This window comes from Natrix helvetica, assembly GCF_964273705.1.
Source record: "Natrix helvetica genome assembly, chromosome: 1".
NCBI lineage: Eukaryota > Metazoa > Chordata > Lepidosauria > Squamata > Natricidae > Natrix > Natrix helvetica.
Window position 1 is genome coordinate 90306443 of NC_138548.1, and position 17765 is coordinate 90324207.

At 43.3% G+C, this 17765-nt stretch overlaps 1 protein-coding gene across 1 annotated transcript in view; it reads left to right on the forward strand.

The window, feature by feature from the left end:
• Positions 1 to 3977: 3977 nt before the first annotated feature.
• The window catches only part of FGF3 (fibroblast growth factor 3), a gene marked incomplete at its 3' end in the record, with an annotated part of 45029 nt that continues 31241 nt past the window's right edge, over positions 3978 to 17765 (forward strand). Inside the window, exons 1-2 of the mRNA XM_081945190.1 lie at positions 3978 to 4314; positions 10093 to 10196. Coding sequence (XP_081801316.1) covers positions 4047 to 4314; positions 10093 to 10196 — 372 coding nt within the window. The 5' untranslated portion in view covers positions 3978 to 4046. The remainder of the gene's footprint in view (positions 4315 to 10092; positions 10197 to 17765) is intronic.

The following is a 17765-nucleotide window of genomic DNA, read 5'->3' on the forward strand; positions in this document are numbered from 1 at the left end:
ACTGTACATTGGGGTGTGCCCAACCTTGGTCACTTTACACTTGTGGACTTCAACTCCCAGAATTCCCCATGGCTGGCTGGGGAATTCTGGGAGTTGGTCCACAGCAATCTTGAAGTTGCCAAACTCGGAGACCCCAGCTGTCCATCCTCTGGCTGCCCCTACAATTCAAGGAGCATTCCCTAACCGGGAGTTCTCCGGAGGGGGAGGGATGTCGGTGCCCATAGTCCCCAGCAGGAGGGCTATTTAAGAATAAGGCAACCGAATGGCGCCAAGAGGGACCAAACTGTTCTAACTCGAGCTGTCACCCTCTGCGGAGTTATTTCTTAAGAAATTGAAGCAAATCCGGTTCGACCTCTTCGGAGAAAAGGTGTTACCTGCACTAATCACTCTTCCAGGTTAACGAAGGACATCCGTTTCATTTAATTTAAGAGTCGACTTCCAACTTCCCATATTTAGAATAAGCACAATCAGATGTGCTTGGGTATTACGAGAGAATATCACAGGGGAATCAGCAAGGCGGATCGGAAAAGTTTGCCACCAAGTTAAAAACGGGGGCTGGTGCATCAATTGATGCGATTTTGACTTTTTTTAAAACCACATCCCTGGGAGATTGGGAAGACTCTTCTTCAGGAATGGTGTGGAGCCTTCGCTGATATTGGCCCTATTGGCTGAGGTTCACGGTGATAGGAGTCCAAAAATTGTGGATGATCGCGACCCCCATCCTTGCTCTAAGTGCTTTTTTAAAATAATAAATGCGGTCTGTTCTTTGTATTAAGAAGACCAAGGACGCGTCTGAAATAAATGAATAGATCTTCGATCCAGCAGCTCAGCCTGCGGACAGCCCCAGCCTCCTCTTCCTCCGCTCCAATAAGTAATAGACTCCAAAGTGCCCTTTGATTATTACTTTGGGGGCACGATGAGAGGAGCCGTACTCCATAATCAACAATATCTCCAGAAAGGACCGCTCGACCACATCTGAGGTCCCACCCTCGGTTCGAAGGGGACCACATCAAAGTGCCCGGTGGGTGTTGTTTTAAGTCCGCCAGACAACTTACTTACCACGTGCAAAAGGGAGACTTTAAAGGTTGTGTTTATTTGTTTGTTTTTTTGAGTGGGTGTACAGAAATAAACCGCTCTAATTGGGGCAGGGGCCGTTTCAAAAATTGCGGGCTGTTCCTACCGGGTTAGCCTAGGTGACTAAGGGGGGGCCAGGACAGCAAACTCTCCACTTTTTCCTTGGAGCGGGGTAGGGAAGAGGGGGGAGCCAGGAACCGGAATGAGCCAGGAGCTACAGCCTCCCTTGTAAGGCTACCCAGCTAAAGGCTGATTGTTCTGGAAGCCCGGCTGTCTTTAAGGCTGAAGGTACAAGGATTGAAGGGCGATGTGTAAGGAAGGAAACAGAGGACAAGGCACTTGGGAGACGCGCCGTCGGAATCCCATTACATAATAGTAATGGGGAGCTTTTTCACCCACCCTCCAGGGCAGCTTTCTTCAACTCCGTTGAGAAAACCTTGGAGTACAACTCCCATCATCCTGAGTCGAGTTGCACTAAGGCTCTCTGCACATTTGAGAACCAAGAAAGCTGGCATAGAAATGGATTCGGGGCGGTGATGGAGGGGAGGAAGGGGCAAGAAACTTTTGGGAGACGAAAATGATCTGTTGGCCATTTCTCACCGGGATCCGTGCGATTGAGTTTCCACGCCACACTGGCGGGATCCCTATATTTGAAGTTGGGAGGAGGCGGAGGGGGGGAAGAGGGGAGAAGGAGGGGTGTTTAGACAATGCCTTTTGAATGCGCTTTCCCAACCTTTCAAAAACATCGTTCATGGTGCCCCTGCCAGCTCCAGTAACCAGATACGACTGCTATCCGTTTTACATCCCACTTTTTCTGAGGAAGAAAGAAGATATGTGTTGTGTTTCTCTCTCTCTCTCTCTCCCCCCTCCCTCTCTCTGTTATGTTTGTCCGAGCCAGTTTTTGAACCAATAGGAAAGACATTTTTTAAAATGTTAACTTTAGATAGAATTACACACCGATACATGCGTGTATATATATAATACTTTCCATAATAAAAATATTTGTAAAAAACGGTTACCCACGTGCTTATCAAATTGGCAACTCCCATAAGATCAACATCTTCAGTGAAATATTGTGTGTGTGTGTGTGTGTGTGTGTGTGTGTGTGTGTGTGAGAGAGAGAGAGAGAGAGAGAGAGAGAGAGAGAGAGAGGGAGAGACAGAATGGGAGACAGAATAGGAGAGGCGGAAAGTGAATATATGTATTTAAATTTTGCATTTTGATTATTTTAGCATCACCCAGGAAGCAAAGTTTTTAAGGCTCCTCCCTCAGAGCATGCACTCCCTTTATATGTATGCAGTACTTTAATATCCTGAATGTCCTTAATTTTAATAGAGGTATGCATATATTTTAAGGCATTACTAAGGGAGAAAACTAAATTGGCCGAGGAAATCATCCACTTCCTCAGGTATTTATAATAGACTTCTACTTCAAAATAAGGTCCAGTGTATTTGGTGCTTCTTCCTAGATAAATGAATATAGGATTAAGAGCACAGCCGCATCTTCGAATATGTTAGGACAAATACCGTTTGGGGATTATTTGGACAAAATTGGTTAATAATCAGTGGTTGTTGTTTTAGGTTCGGCCCATTAATGACTTAAAACCGTAATTTTCTTTCTAGATTTGTATGAGAAATTTAAGCGTTAACAAGTAAATCTTAAAGATGACTCCTGTGTACTGTGAGTTACCTAAAGGGATGAAAGATTAAATCGAATGTAACATCAACATCCATCTAATTACAGTTGTGTAACGTGTGTGTGTGTGTGTGTGTGTGTGTGTGTGTGTGTGTATCTCCCTAGCAAAATGATAAAAAGTGGGTAAAATTGTAGTGCTGGGAGTATTTTCTCCCTGCATTCAAGATAAAAGGAAACGGTTTAAATCGCCCAAAGCGATCTGTCTGTGAAGTCTTCAAATGTGGGTGTTTGGTTGTTTTGTTTTTCTATCCGCCTCCCGAGCTGACAGACAAAACCTCTTTCTTGTGCTTTCTTTTCGTTTCAAAAGTATATTTTTAAAAGCTCCTTGTGCATCACTCATCCGCATCACTCATCCCGACACACTGGGCGAGCGAGGCAACGAAAGCGGGTCACCTCCGGCCCCAGACCCAAATCTCTCCTCTCCTTGAAGGTACCTAACACATTGAAGACGCTTCTGGTCCTGGTGGGCGGCGGTCTGGTGGGGGCGTTTGTTTCGTTTGCCTTTAGAAACGGTCCAAGGCAGAGGAAACAAATCAACTCTGGGTTGCGGCGGGGTGGGAGGCTGAATGGGGCTGAATGGGCTATTACGGGTATCTGCGACAGACAGACCATCACCTGTCCCACGTGGGCGCGCGTTGCGCGTGAACCAGATGAAGTGCAAACACGTCCAGATCGACAGAGGGATTTTCTTCCCCCGCAACTCGCTTGCAGAGCTATTATTTGCTGCCGAACGCCTTTTCTCTTTACGCACCGTCGAAATCCGCTCCCCTCCCGTCTCTTTGGGGAAATTTAGGTCCCCCCCCCACTTGCCCGCCCTCGGTTTCCTCTTCTTCCCTCTCTAGTTCTTCTCTCCCCCCCCTCTCTCTCATTCATGACTTCTGGAAACCGGTACCCCGGTCGCAGCTTCTCCTCCTAATTCCAAGAGTGGAGACTTCCCCGGCGTCTTTCAGTTCACTCAGATCTAAAACAGATTTGGGTCTTTGGGTGGTGGGGGTGAGAGGAGGAGGAGGAGGAGGAGGAGGAGGAAGAGGAGGGGGACAAAATCGACGCTGACTGAAACAAATAAACAAACAAACAGCCTCCCCCGCTTGTCCCCCCGCGCTCCCAGCGAAAGCCGCAGCCACCAAGGACGACTAGCCCAGTCAGTCGTCCCCACCAGATCCGGTGCGCCTGTGCAACTTCGGCGGGCTGCCTCCTCTCCAGCTCAGACCTCTTGAATGGGTCGGGCGGGCTTGTCCTCCGCTCCGAGCTGAGCGCCGCCTCGGCCATCATGCACAATGGTGACAACCTGGCTCGTCCTGCTGAGTCTCTTGCAGGCGCCGGGCTTGCTCGCTGCCGAGCTGCCTCCGCCGGCTCCTGCCTGTGCCCGAGAAGGAGAAGCGTGCGACCCGCGCTGGCGCAGAGATGCCGGCGGGCGCGGCGGCGTTTACGAGCATCTCGGCGGAGCGCCCCGGCGGAGGAAGCTCTACTGCGCCACTAAGTACCACCTTCAGATCCATGCCAACGGCAAAATCAACGGCACCTTGGAGAAGAACAGCGTCTTCAGTGAGTACCTCGGGGTGGCTTCTCTCTTCCGCCCTGCCCTGCCCTGCCGGTCCCCCGCAGCTGGCCGCTAGTTTTAGCCCCTTTGCTCTCCTTCTTGAATCGAAGCCCCCGGTGCTTCGTTGGTCCTGATTTCCGAGGAAGCAGCATTACTGTCCTCCGAGGCCAGGGCTGAAACGCTGTTCATTTATTTCACAAGAAAGAAAGAAAGAAAGAAGGAAGGAAGGAAGGAAGGAAGGAAGGAAGGAAGGAAGGAAGGAAGGAAGGAAGGAAGGAAGGAAGGAAGGAAGGAAGGAAGGAGAGAGAGAGAGAGAGAGAGAGAGAGAAAGAAAGAAAGAAAGAAAGAAAGAAAGAAAGAAAGAAAGAAAGAAAGAAAGAAAGAAAGAGACACAAATTGTTGTCGCCTTTCTGTTCAGGGCGCTTTGTAGTCCTCCTGTAGAAAAGTTCGAGTCGCGGCAGTTGCTGGATTAGCATTGATGTGTAGAAAAGTCTGCTCAGGCCCCGAAGAAAGCAAAGCGGCTCAGGGCTGTCGGTTGAGAACTGATGAGAGATGCCAGCCATTTATCCTAAAGCCAGACCGAAGCCACAACACACGCATTCAGAGCTTGCCTGCCCCATCCCTACCAAAGTCGATCTCTGGGCAAGATCTAGAATGGGTGATTTAGCTAGAGGAGATGCCTTTGCAGCCAGGACGTTTTATTGGGGTTGGGAGAGGAAAATTCTTCCCCGTGTTTCAATTTTGCTTAAGCATGCTGGGGAGAAACAACTAGGAAAGAAATCATTGGGATAAAGGAACAAGTATAAGACCCCAAAATCCAGGAAATATATTCCCATCAGGAAATTGATAACTAATTAATAATTCAGATGTTAGCCTTCTTGATACCCAAGGCAAAAAGGTCAAGAGAATATGTGTCAGGACAGTCAGATCTCCAGATTGGCAGTGCCAGACAGTCAAGACTCTCCCAAATGTGACTGTCAAGAGATGCTTGGCCTAACAGCAGAGAAGGTTGCTGTTTCGTTTTCACCATAATAACATTGTTTCCTACTTCTGGAGCAACTAAAAAAGCTCCTAAGTTAGGAGGCTGTTTGTGAACTGGGATAATATAGATTCTCCTGTGACCTCCCCAATGAAGCAGACTTAGGTTGTTAGGAGCACAGAATACACTGGAGACTTGAAATAACACTTGGAAGTTAGTCTTGGAATTAATACTATTCCCCCCCCCCCCAAAAAAAAAAATTCAACCCTTGTAGAATACCCTGGGAAAGAGTTCGGTTCCATTTACAATTGGGTCTGAGATTGTGAGTCTTAGTAGCTTTTGAGTTATCTTCCTCTGTTTCTACTTCTCATTTGGTGTAGTGAATATTTAGTGGACACTTAGAACTTAAGGTAAAATAGTCTTTTTGGAATGTAGGTGTGGAAGAAAGAATCTGTCACCGAATCACAATTTTAACTAGCCTGGTAACACCGAACGTCTTGGACCCAAGCTCCAATCAAAATGGAAATTGTGATGTAATATTATCTGGAGGGCATTAGGCTTGGCAATTGTGTTGGGGGGATAAAAGAAGCTTCTCTCTTGCTATTGGATGATGAGAATAGAGGAATAGAAATGATTTTGTGTAACCAGTTTATGTTACACACACTGATCTCAGGCGATTGCTTTGGAGGCTTGGCTAGAATTCTTGGAATACAAAGAAAAGGATTTTCAGGTCTTCTTGAAATAGAATATTGTTCACTTTGCAGAATGGGCAAGTAGTGTCCACTGGGCTTCCTCATTAGGATAAACTCTTTTCATCTCTGCTGTTAGAAATATTTGCACTGCACCTCAACACCTCTGCTTTCCCTACTACCCTTTCCTTCTCTCTAAGGATATAGTTTTGCAGTTGGGAGCCTCAGTTAAAAAACAAAACTTGCACTCTGGAATTTGCAAAAACCAAGGATAAGTGAGTGGCTGTCACTTGGTTTCCCTGGTCAGAAGGTGTGATTTCCCATGGCTCTTTAAGGCTATAGATCCCTTCTTCCCTTCATGACACAAAGCTGGATATGTGGGGGTGGAGGGTCAGGGTGACTATTCCAAAAGATGTGTAAATAACACATCAAGATGACTTTCACACTTCAGCCTGTTCATCTCATCCTGGTGTTTGGTTTTCTGTTCTCTCCTTTCCTCCCATTAATCTTGTTTTGTTTGTCTTGGCAAAGTTTGGGTATTTAGGGCAGAGGAAATTATGCCCTGTTTAAGGAAATAGCACTTCCCAGCGACAGATCAGTTGAAGAAAACATTGTTCTCCCTTGCAAGGTAGACATGGCATTCAGAAATAGGATTGATTGCATCTTCTGATGCCTTGGCACCCAGGAATACCAGGCACGTATGTATGATAGGCACCAAGGCAGACTTTTCTATTATTTCTAGCAGAGCTCCTTATGTAGATGTTCACCTATCAATGAAGTATCATTGATGGCATGACCTAGCTAAAGTTTAAAAAAAAACAATTACTATGAATTAAAACCAATTGGAATAGAAAGTGTTGAATGTTCCCTAAATTGTTCCAAATGATGAAATATAAGAGTCTGCACATGCACCCAGCTTTTAGGTGCATTAGATGGAGGTTACCCTTAGGCTAAGCCAGTGTTTCTCAAACTTGGCGACTTTAAGTCTTGTGGACTTCAACTCCCAGAATCCCCCAGCCAGCATAGCTGGCTGGGGAATTCTGGGAGTTGAAGTCCACAGGACTTAAAGTCGCCAAGTTTGAGAAACACTGGGCTAAGCAAAGATGCCATGAGAGGAGAAAATAATATCATTTTCTGTTGTTGACCTTGTAAAAAGGACCCTTGCTGGGACAGATCTAAATAGAAATGACTTCCAATGAATGAAAGAAAGCACTTTCCCCCAAACATTCAGTAGGCCAAATCTCATGTGCAATATAGGATTCTCTATTATACCACAACTGTTGATATATGCAAGCTGCATTGCAGAAAAGGGTTAAGACTGTGCTTTGAAAGGGAACGTTAACATTTTAAAATAAGCCTTTAAGATGTAGAACAGCCAAATCTTCATCTGGACACTTCCATTTGATCTATTAAAAAAAGGATCTCCTTTGCTAAACGTTTTCAGTTACAGAGATGAAGGAGAAAGAGATTAGGAGCTATCTCTGGATCTTCTGTGGCCTTTATGGATGAATTCAACAAAGTAAGCATCAGTGACTACAGTCTTAAGTGGAGCTTACCTACCTGAAAGAACCCTGATGGCCCAAACAATAGTTCTATTAACACTTTAAACATAATAAGTTTAAATATTGGCAGTCTACATATATGGCTTAAAATGCTGGTGACCAACAGAGGGCTGGCCCAAGCTGACAGTCAGTTTCCACCATTAATATCCCCCCCCCCTTTCTGCAGTCATTTGCATTAAAATACAAAGATCTTGATTTTTATCCCACTTCGTTGTGCTTGGTAAAACTAAGATGACCTTCCTATTAAAAAGATAAATTCTTAGAGACAAAATCTTCATTTCATCTGGAGTTCTGCATAAAAATTATCACTTAGAGGACCAAATAAATAGGCACTATATGTTCATATTTAAGATGATGATGTCTGAGACAGTGATGGAGTTAGTAGTTCCCCTTTCTATGGTATGTATTCATCATTCTAAATGTTTAACAATGGAAATAGTCAAAATCCTACACTGTTCTTGTTTAACAGCGAGCAAGATGAAGTTCATGGTTTTCCATTAATTTCAATGGAACAATCTGATTTACATACCTTTGTTTCTCGGTGTAACATTGTGTGAACATAGGTGTCCACAATAATGTCTGAATTTTAGGCTCAGATAAGGCCTTTCTATCTCTGATACTACTCTATTGCCATAGCTTCTGCCAATAGAGTTATTCCAGTAGCAGAAATATGATTTATATTAAATCCTAAATCATCCCAACTGGTATAATTTGAACATTATACTCTGAGAAGAGTTGTATGGATATATGTGCTGTTGCCAAGACAATTTTAAAGTACTAACAGAATTTCAGAGCTTCAGGATTTAAAATGTTGAGTAGTTGGGATGGTATCGATAGTGAATTGATGAAATAGGTGTTGGCATAATCTGAAATGTAAATAATAAATCTCTTTGTGTATCATTTCTATGCTATTAATTTATTTTCTCAAATGTTTAATTATTCCACATACAATTAAAGATTCCCTCCCCAAGAAAATGCCTATAAATGTAATATATGCATTTTACAGGTATGTAAAAACAGGTCTCCTCTTGTGACTTTTTTGAACTGACTTTTAAAAAAATTATGCAGTGTTCTGTGGGCCTTAAACCGAGTCTTTTTTTTGGTCCCTGTCTCTCTCCATGTCACCATGTGTGATATTATTATCAACCCAAATTAATCCTCTGCATGGTATAGTCATTTTCAGGGAAAGTTATGGACCATAGTCTCCCGTGCTGGTCCAGTGCCAGATACATATTTCTCAAATTCCAAATTTAAAGCAAAGAGATAAAGAGAGAGACAATCCAACTTCCATTCCTAAGGGAAGACTGGAACCTGGATCTCCCTGTTCTAGTCCACCACCTTAACATTGGTTCCTCTGCGTACGAGTGTGATATGTATGTGTGTGGATATAGGTGTGTGTAAGCATGAGCACTAGTTAGAGAGCAAGGATTGCCTGCCCTATACCTCTGTAAATGTTGTACCTGCATTACAGAGTTGTTGTTATTCAGTATAATGTTTAGAACAGTCCTTTGATAAATAATATGTGCAATCTTTCTTGGTTCTTTCATGGATTAAAAAAGTTCCATTCTCTGAATTGGAGGTACTTTGTCCTTTCCCTAAGGATACATTTTGTCCTTTGCCCAAGGATACACTGACTTCTAACTGACTAACCCCCTTCATTGTCCATCCAAGCTCTTAGATGTGGCAGCCTCTTGTCTTCCTCCATTTTGCCCTCCAGAAACCTCCACAAGGGCATTGTTCCCAAATGGGCAGCTTTGTGGTTTGTTTCAATAAGTCAAGCACTCTTGGACCCCTAAGAAAGGCATTAAAGGGGATTTAAAGGTTTTATAAACATATAGGATTAGTTGAACCTCTAGTTCAATGTCAGAGCCTTTCTTTCTTTTTCTTTCAGTCTCAATCAAATAGCTGTGGATTTACTAGTATTTCTAACAATTCCCATCTTATCGTCTTGACTGTTGTCATTTTCAATCATCTGAAGTTGATTATGAATGTATGAGTAAATGCTGATATGTTGTGTGGTGGTGTTACTAAGCATAATGATTTCCACATGGAAGTAACATTTAAGATAGTTTAATATTACTAGTTTAAGAGTCAAGAAAAAAAAAACTGGGTCCAAATTCCTGCTTACTTCAAGTGTCAGTCAATAATACATTATTTTCATTTTTTTTTCTTGTAAAATGGGAGGATGTTTCGACTCTGTTGAAGAGACAGTTGAAATAAAAGAGACTTTGCATAAAGAAATACCAATTCTGAAGATATTGATTAGGTCAAATGTTGGTCAAATGATACTCAGAAGGCTAGGCTACCTTATCATTTGAATGGTGGGGAACCTTTCACAAAAATAAACAAAAACTTAGCATTTGTTCAATATGAAGCAAAAAATAATAATAGTCCAATGTGCTCATTTCTGAATAAGGTTTAAGGATTTCCCTCTGATTACCTTGGCAAGTAGCATTTAAAGTTTCTAAAATTTGTAAAATAACAACAATACCAATATGCAATGAAAGGATACATCTGTAAGTCATCTAAATAGCTCTTACATTTTCCTTTTAGGTATTCTGGAAATAACTGCAGTGGACATTGGGATTGTTGCTATCAAAGGCTGTTTTTCGGGCAGATACCTGGCTATGAACAAAAGAGGCCGACTTTATGCTTCAGTAAGTACTATTTAAAACAGAGGCATCTTAACTATGGCAAGCCAGCTAAAGCATCCACCAAGTAGAGTGCCCATCATTTTCAATGGGGATTTAAACTCCATTGTAGTCAAAAGGGCAGAAATACTAGGTGCCTACGGAGGGACATTTGTAAAGAACAAAAAATATGTGCTTTGGTTTTATTTGGGGGATTAAGCAGCCACTACTTAGAGTCTTTTAGCTGAAACATGACTGCAAGCATGAGGCACATTCATTCACTTTTCATGTGTGCAGCAGGATCGGAATTCAAATAATCCTACTTACACATTAAAAACAAGACATTTATGTTTTGAGGACCTCTAGTTTAGGGATTGTAAGCAACTGATTCAGGTAAGGAGATCATCAAGGAATTGTAGAACTGATGATGTGACAAGGACACTTTTCCAAAAGGGAGAGGAAACTCTGCATAGGAGACTCATTTGCAAAAACAATTTTTAGAACTCATAAAACTGGGACCTAATGGCAGAGAAGTGGATCCAGGGGCACTTACAAGTTGAATAAATGTGTCAATCATTCCGCAAATCCCTGGATAGCAAACATATTGCTGTGAAGGCACATTGGAGCAAACTGAGAATCTACTCTTTACTATTCCACAATAAGATTAATATACAACAGTGATGGCTAACCTTTTTGTCGTTGCGTGCTTAAAGTGTGCGCATGTGCGCACCCATAATGCAATGTGTACATGATCCCTTCCGCACCCTCCTCACCTGGTACATGCATACGTGACCCTACAGGTGCCCTGGCCTGTGCATGCACGTGACCTCCTGTGCTCCCCCCCCCTCGAGGCATGTGTGCACAATCCCCCCATGCTCCCCCACCCCCTGCTTACATATTAAAAACAAAACATTTATGTTTTGAGGACCTCTGGTTTAGCGATTGTAAACAACTGATTCAGATAAGGAGATCATCAAGGAACAATTCCCCCCTGTGCATGCATGTGCGACCCCCCCATGCTTCCCTGCCCCCGCACATGTGTTCACAAGCCCATGCTCCCCACATCCCTGTGCATGCAGGCATGACTCCTGCACCCCCCCATGCACATGGACGCATGACACCCACCTTCGTGCATGGGTGTGCATCTTCTGCATGCACCCCACCCCCTGTGTATGCATGGCAGAGACCCAAAAATGAGCTGGCTGGCGGGAAGCAGTGGAGCTGAGCTAGGGTGACAGCTCACGTGCCCACAGAGAGGGCACTGCGTACCACCTGTGGCATGCTTGCCATAGGCTTGCCATCACAGATGTAGAATATTATTTAACTTCATGCAAGCAGAACCGGAGCAGAAACTGTGCATAATTTGTTCCTTGGAAATTCAATTGTTTCCCCTCTTTTCATCCCCTGTTCCTATTAAGAAATATAGGAACAATAGCATCAGTTAAGATGATTGAGAGAAAGTATTATTTATTTATTCACTATGTAGACTTCTATTCTACCTTAGTGCAGCACTAGAATATTTTTATCACTCCCCTTGACCCTGGCATCAGGTCGCTTTCCTTTCCAGCTGAGATGTTAAACTTGAGAGATGAGCTACTTAAAGCCATCCTCAATTAGTTACTGGAGATCAACTCAAAGTAGTGAAATAATTGATCTATTTAAATACTGTTATGTCACAATCCCTATCATCGTATCGCAAAGTAGCTTTTGGAAGCATGTGGTGAAAAAGCAACAGGAGTTCTCTAAATAGTTAATAAGGAATAAAAGAATAGTTAAAAAGGAATGAAACAAAAGTTCCTTTTGTTTCTTTTTTTTAAAGTGGAAAGTAAGTTTTATTAACAGGTCATAATTTCTATAAAGAATATAAAGAATTCTATTCTATTCTATGAAGTATTCTATTTAAGCATTAAACATTGTAGAAAGTGAGCAATATGCCCTGTACTGAGACCCATTGCCAGACAAAAGGGGGCTATTTTATAAGCTCACAAATAGCATTTGGAAGCAACTCATGCAGAAGACTCCCTAATTCACTGATGTATAAGAAGGAAGAAGAGGTAAGTACAATCAGACTTTTAATGATTCTATTATTACAAGTAGTCCTTGCTTACTGACTGTCTTGTTTAGTGATTGTTCAAAGTTATGACTATTGGAAAAAACAGCTTTGGGACCAATCTTTGCATTTATGCCATTGATTGCACTATCTATGGTCTTGTGATTGCCACCTGGGTGTTTGGCAACCAGCATGCACTTAGGGATGCTCAGCGGCTAAGATACTGAGCTTGTCGATTAGAAAGGTTGGCAGTTCGACGGTTCAAATCACTAGTGCCGCATAATGGAGTGAGCTCCCGTTACTTGTCCCAGCTTCTGCCAACCTAGTAGTTCGAAAGCATGTAAAAATGCAAATAGAAAAATAGGAACCATCTTTGGTGGGAAGGAAACACCATTCCTTGCACCTTTGACGTTTAGTCATGCCGGTCACATGACCACAGAGATGTCTTCGGACAGCGCTGGCTCTTTGGCTTAGAAACAAAGATGAGCACCATCTCTAGAGTTGGGAACAACTAGCACATATGTGCTAAGGGAACCTTTACCTTTATCTTTACTTTATGCTTTTGTGATTGTTGCTGGAATGGCTAACTTGGTGTGGCCAGCTCAGCATGGCCATGCTTGCTACCACCAAGTTACCTCTGACAAATTACCACTGCCAAGTTGTCGCAGGACAATTCAACATAGCCAATTCACCTTAATGAGAACTTGCTGTGGGCAGCCAGAGGGAAAGTGGGCAAGCAAGTGGGTAGTCAGATCACAGCACAATTCTCTCTCTCTCTCTCTCTCTCTCTCTCTCTCTCTCTCTCTCTCTCTCTCTCTCTCTCTCTCTCTCTCACACACACACACACACACACACACACACACACACACACACCTTATTGCTGCTGCCATCTTGGGCTGTTTAGTGATGGTGATGGAGGGTCGCCATGTCTCATTTTCACATCCATCTCTGCCACTGCCATGCCAAGCTCCCATTCGCCATGGCGGTGGTGGCAGCAGAGTGTGTGATAATGGGAAGATCCCGGCTGCTGCCAGCTGCTCTGTGCTTTGCCCACCTGTTCACTTATCCACCTGCCCCACTGTCCCTCCTTGGGAAGCCCCTAGCTGCCACCTCCACTTTATGCTCTGCCTGCTCACTCACCCTCTGGCTGCCCATGCCATCTTTGTGATGAATTGGCCATGTTGAGTTGTCTTGCAACAACTTGGCAGTGGTGATTTGGCAGAGGTGACTTGGTGGTGCCAAGCTGGCCATGCCAGGTTGTCCTAGACCTGACTGTTGCAGCCTCCTGAAATCATGTGTTTGCCATTTGCAAGTTTCAAAATTGGCTTCCAACAAGCATGATTAAGGGACAATAACATGGAAGAGAACTTGCAAGTCACAGCCATATGATGTCTTCCTTAATGACTGTGGTGATGTGTTTAATGGCAGAAATAGAAGTCTCTTCATAAGTCTGGTGTAGCAATGTGACTGTGCAACCACAGTTGCACAGTGGTTGTCAGAATTGCCAGTTTCAATTGGGGTTGGTAAGTGAAGGCTACCTATATATCTCAACGTTTTAGTTTTCCTGTGGAGGTAATTTTCTGATCTGGTGACAAAATATATTACATGACACCTAAACAAAATTTCTGGTGACAAAATGACAGCTAAATGATGCTCACTGAGCATTGGCATCAGAGCAGCGATGAGGCTAGTTGTCCATTCCTGTCATTCCATATAATTTATAGTTTCCCAGATTTTGTTATGAAAGAAGAACTAGCCTTCATTAAGGTACAAGGAAAAGGATTCTATTCATCAGACAAATGATAGTAAGCAAAATCTCCCCTCCAAAAGTTACATCGTAATATTATTATTATTATTTTTTTTAAAAACGTTTTTGGCCTAAGCATCATGACTATGAACTGTAGCCAATTTCATTGTATTTATTTTGTACAATGACAATAAAGACTATACTAACTGCTTGTGTGAATTCTTCCACACAACTCTAAACACAGAAGAAAGTTTTGTACAGGTTTATATGTAGTGGATCATTGGCTAAGATGCTGAGCTTGTTGATCAGAAAAGTCGGCAGTTCGGTAGTTCAAATCCCTAGCGCCGCGTAATGGAATGAGCTCCCGTTACTTGTCCCAGCTTCTGCCAACCTAGCAGTTTGAAAGCACGTAAAAATGCAAGTAGAAAAATAGAGACCACCTTTGGTGGGAAGGTAACTGTATTCCGTGAGCCTTCAGTGTTTAGTCATGCTGGCCACATAACCACAGAGACGTCTTTGGACAATGCTGGCTCTTCGGCTTTGAAACAGAAATGAGTGCTGCCCCTAGAGCTGGGAATGACTAGCACATATGTACAAGGGGGAACCTTTACCTTAACCTTATATGTGCAAGTCTTTACAATATAGGCAATTGGCCTATACATGGGAATATTTTTCTTTGAAATACTGACACAATTGTGACTTTTAGGAACAGAGGTAAGCTCAGTGCTTCTTGACAGCAGTATAACCCAATGTTTCTCAGCCTCAGAAACTTTAAGATGTGTGGACTTCAACTCCCAGAATTCCTCAGTCAGCATTCTTGAGGATGAGAAATACTGATATAGCCATTCCTCAATACTGGAATAGGATTCTATTTCTAGATTTTATAGAACTATTGCAGAAATGATGCCTCTGACAGCAAGACCAATTTATAAATATCTGCTGCTGGGGTTTCTAGATTCTAGGCTTTTTCCTCTTGCCTTTTGAACCCATTAGAAATTTGGCTGTTATTTCAATGGCTTTAAGATTGGGAAGCATCTGCTTATTGCTTATATATAATTAGGAACTGCTTAATTCTTTATGCCATCTCCCTCCTGATTTTCTCCTTTGATTCCCCCTTTGCTTTTCAAGATATCATATGATTTGATGCTGATTCCATTCTGATTCTGCTTTGGGTGGAGAGGATTGTAATCTTTTTTTTTAATTTCAATTTCTTTTCTGAAGTTTTCCTGGTGGCTCTCTTCTAACTGAAGTATTAGGAAGGACAGTTCTCCATCTCTTCTTCAGCTGTGATAGATGAGGTCTCCCTTCCTGGTCTCTCAACCTTTTCGTCTCTTGGAAAATGCTTAATTTTCTCTTTCTTCATCAGGAACTCCTTTCACTACGAAATCTCCCTCTCTTCTTTAAATTGTGGCACTTTTTTGCATTTTCTTTCATCAGTTGTAAGAAATATCTCCCATGCTGTCTCCAATCAGCTCCCCTTTCACTTCAGAATAGAAAATCTTGGCAATATTGATTAGCTAATCGGGAAACATGAGTGTATAAAAATGAAAATCTCAAAGGAGATATGATTTGCATCTACAATGTCTTTCCAATTAATCAAATATTCCAGTCTGGTTTTCCCGTGCCATAAGCCTAAAATAGGTTCTGGCTTGAATTCTTCCTCCTTCTTGTGTCCTTGTATTAGGAGTAATGAAGTATTCCAGTACCAGGAGGGAATGGTGGAAATCATTTATTTTCAGCTGATGGAAAAAATGGAAGCTGTAGACAAAAGGCCATGGGATTGATTTGTGAAATTACAGGGAATGGTCTAACAAACCTGGCCTTCCATTACTTAGAGGGTTGTGTGGAGGGAAGAAATCTGTGAGAAAACCAGATATTGTGTCCAACAGCCATGGAGGGAACTGTTGGGTGATCAGGAGAATACTTCTGGAGACCTTGACTTGATCTGGTTGATCCTTAAAGCATTAAGTGGTTTGAAGATCCTAAGAGAATGGGTGGCACAATTTCCCAACCTTTGCAGACCCATGGGACAGAGGGAGGGATGGTTCTGCCCAGTAGCAGTCGAGCTAGCACACGCACACAGCTTCATTTGTGCCAGTGGCAGGCATGCATGCCTGTCCCACACACTTGCCTGCTGGTCGGGCAAGTGGAGAGGTGCATCCATGCGTGTACTTGCTCACCACTTCTGCAGCCCGGTTCCAAATGACACAAAGCCCAATGCTGGCCTATCACCCGGGGGTTGGGGACCCCTGGTCTATGGAATGGGGAAAGTCGTGAAGTATTTGGTAACTAATATGGATGATAGCTGTAGCTGTAACAGGTGGTCTAAATCAGCAACATTTGAGTGGATGCATGAACTGAATTATTATAAGCAAATTCAGTGTAAGTAGAAGTCAACCCAGTTGTCTCAGTGATTCACATAACAACCACAAAGATTATTATCTTGGCTTTACCACTGTGAAGGATGGAGTAATTTTATGTCCTATATACTATAGTTCAAATAATTTTTTTAAAAAATCCAGAGTGGATTCTAAGCCTTTTTCAGAAGTAATTCTCATTATTTCAGAAAACTTGAAGATATCTAAAGGATGGAACATGGACAAAGTATGGAATAAAATAAATTGTTTAGAGAAGTAATCAAGCACCACCAGATTACATAAGACCTGGTAGATTAGTTATAAAACCCAAAGAAACTTGTTTCCAGGATCCTTGAAAAGAGGAAAAGGGCAGTAACAATCCATCCAGAAGGGACAATTACTGTGGGATAGTTTTCCCTATTCCTAAGAAAAATGGAGGAAAGAGAGAAGAGGACTTCTGTTGAAGGTCATCTGAGCGTGCACATGTGGTCTTATTCTTATTGTGTATGGAGCTGATGTCAGGAAAGGAATCTCTGTTCTTATCCCAAGAGTTTTGGAAGGCACATCAAATCTATGATAAATGTTGGCAAAGAACCAAGCAGTTTAATTCTTGGATCCATCTTAATTCCTTTCAAAGAAATAGTAGCCCAAAGTGTCCAATAGAGACAATAGTAGCCCAAGAGTCCAATAAAGATAGACCAAAGAAACGCTTAACTATTTTAATATAGAGACTCTAATAAGAAAGATATTGAAGAACTGCTTGAACTTGATTCGAGGAGGAGCTTCCGGCGATGGCGGTCGCCTGTTTGAGCTCCTAGTTTACGGTGGAGCACCCAACAGGGGTAGGAGGTTGCCGCCGGCCCCCATGGCATCAGGGGGGCTGAGATTCGGATAGCCCGACCACCTTGGCATGTTTGGGGCTTGTTTTAGTCCACCAGGGGTGGTCGGAGAAGCTTGGAGGCAGGAGGAGCGGAGTGGAGCTGAGAAGCCGAGGAAGGAAGCTGTGAGGCAATGGCGGCGGTGTCGCGTCGCAGCCGTGCAGCACGGCGCAAAGTTTGAAAGAAGAAAGGGGAAAAGGCAAGACAGGCACCAGAAAAGGCAAGCCAGTGGCACCAGAGAGGACGGGGAGGCAATGGAAGTTCTGGAAGTTCTGGAGCCGCCCTACAACGCCAAAGGACACCAGAGGACACCGAGTGGTGAGCAGAATGGGGAGGCAGCAGGGAACGGCACTGGGAGACGGCTGCGGTATTGGGTGTGTGGAAAGAACCGCAGCCAGGGACTCCCCCATAACAGATGGCCGTATCCTGGCTGCTCCCATGCCCCCCAGGAACTTGCTCTGGTGTCTTGATAATCTTGGAAGCGTTTCCCCAAATTGCTGCGAATGTTAAGAGAACTGAGAACTGAGAACTGAGACGCCGGATGGGGGGTCAAGGTGAGGATGT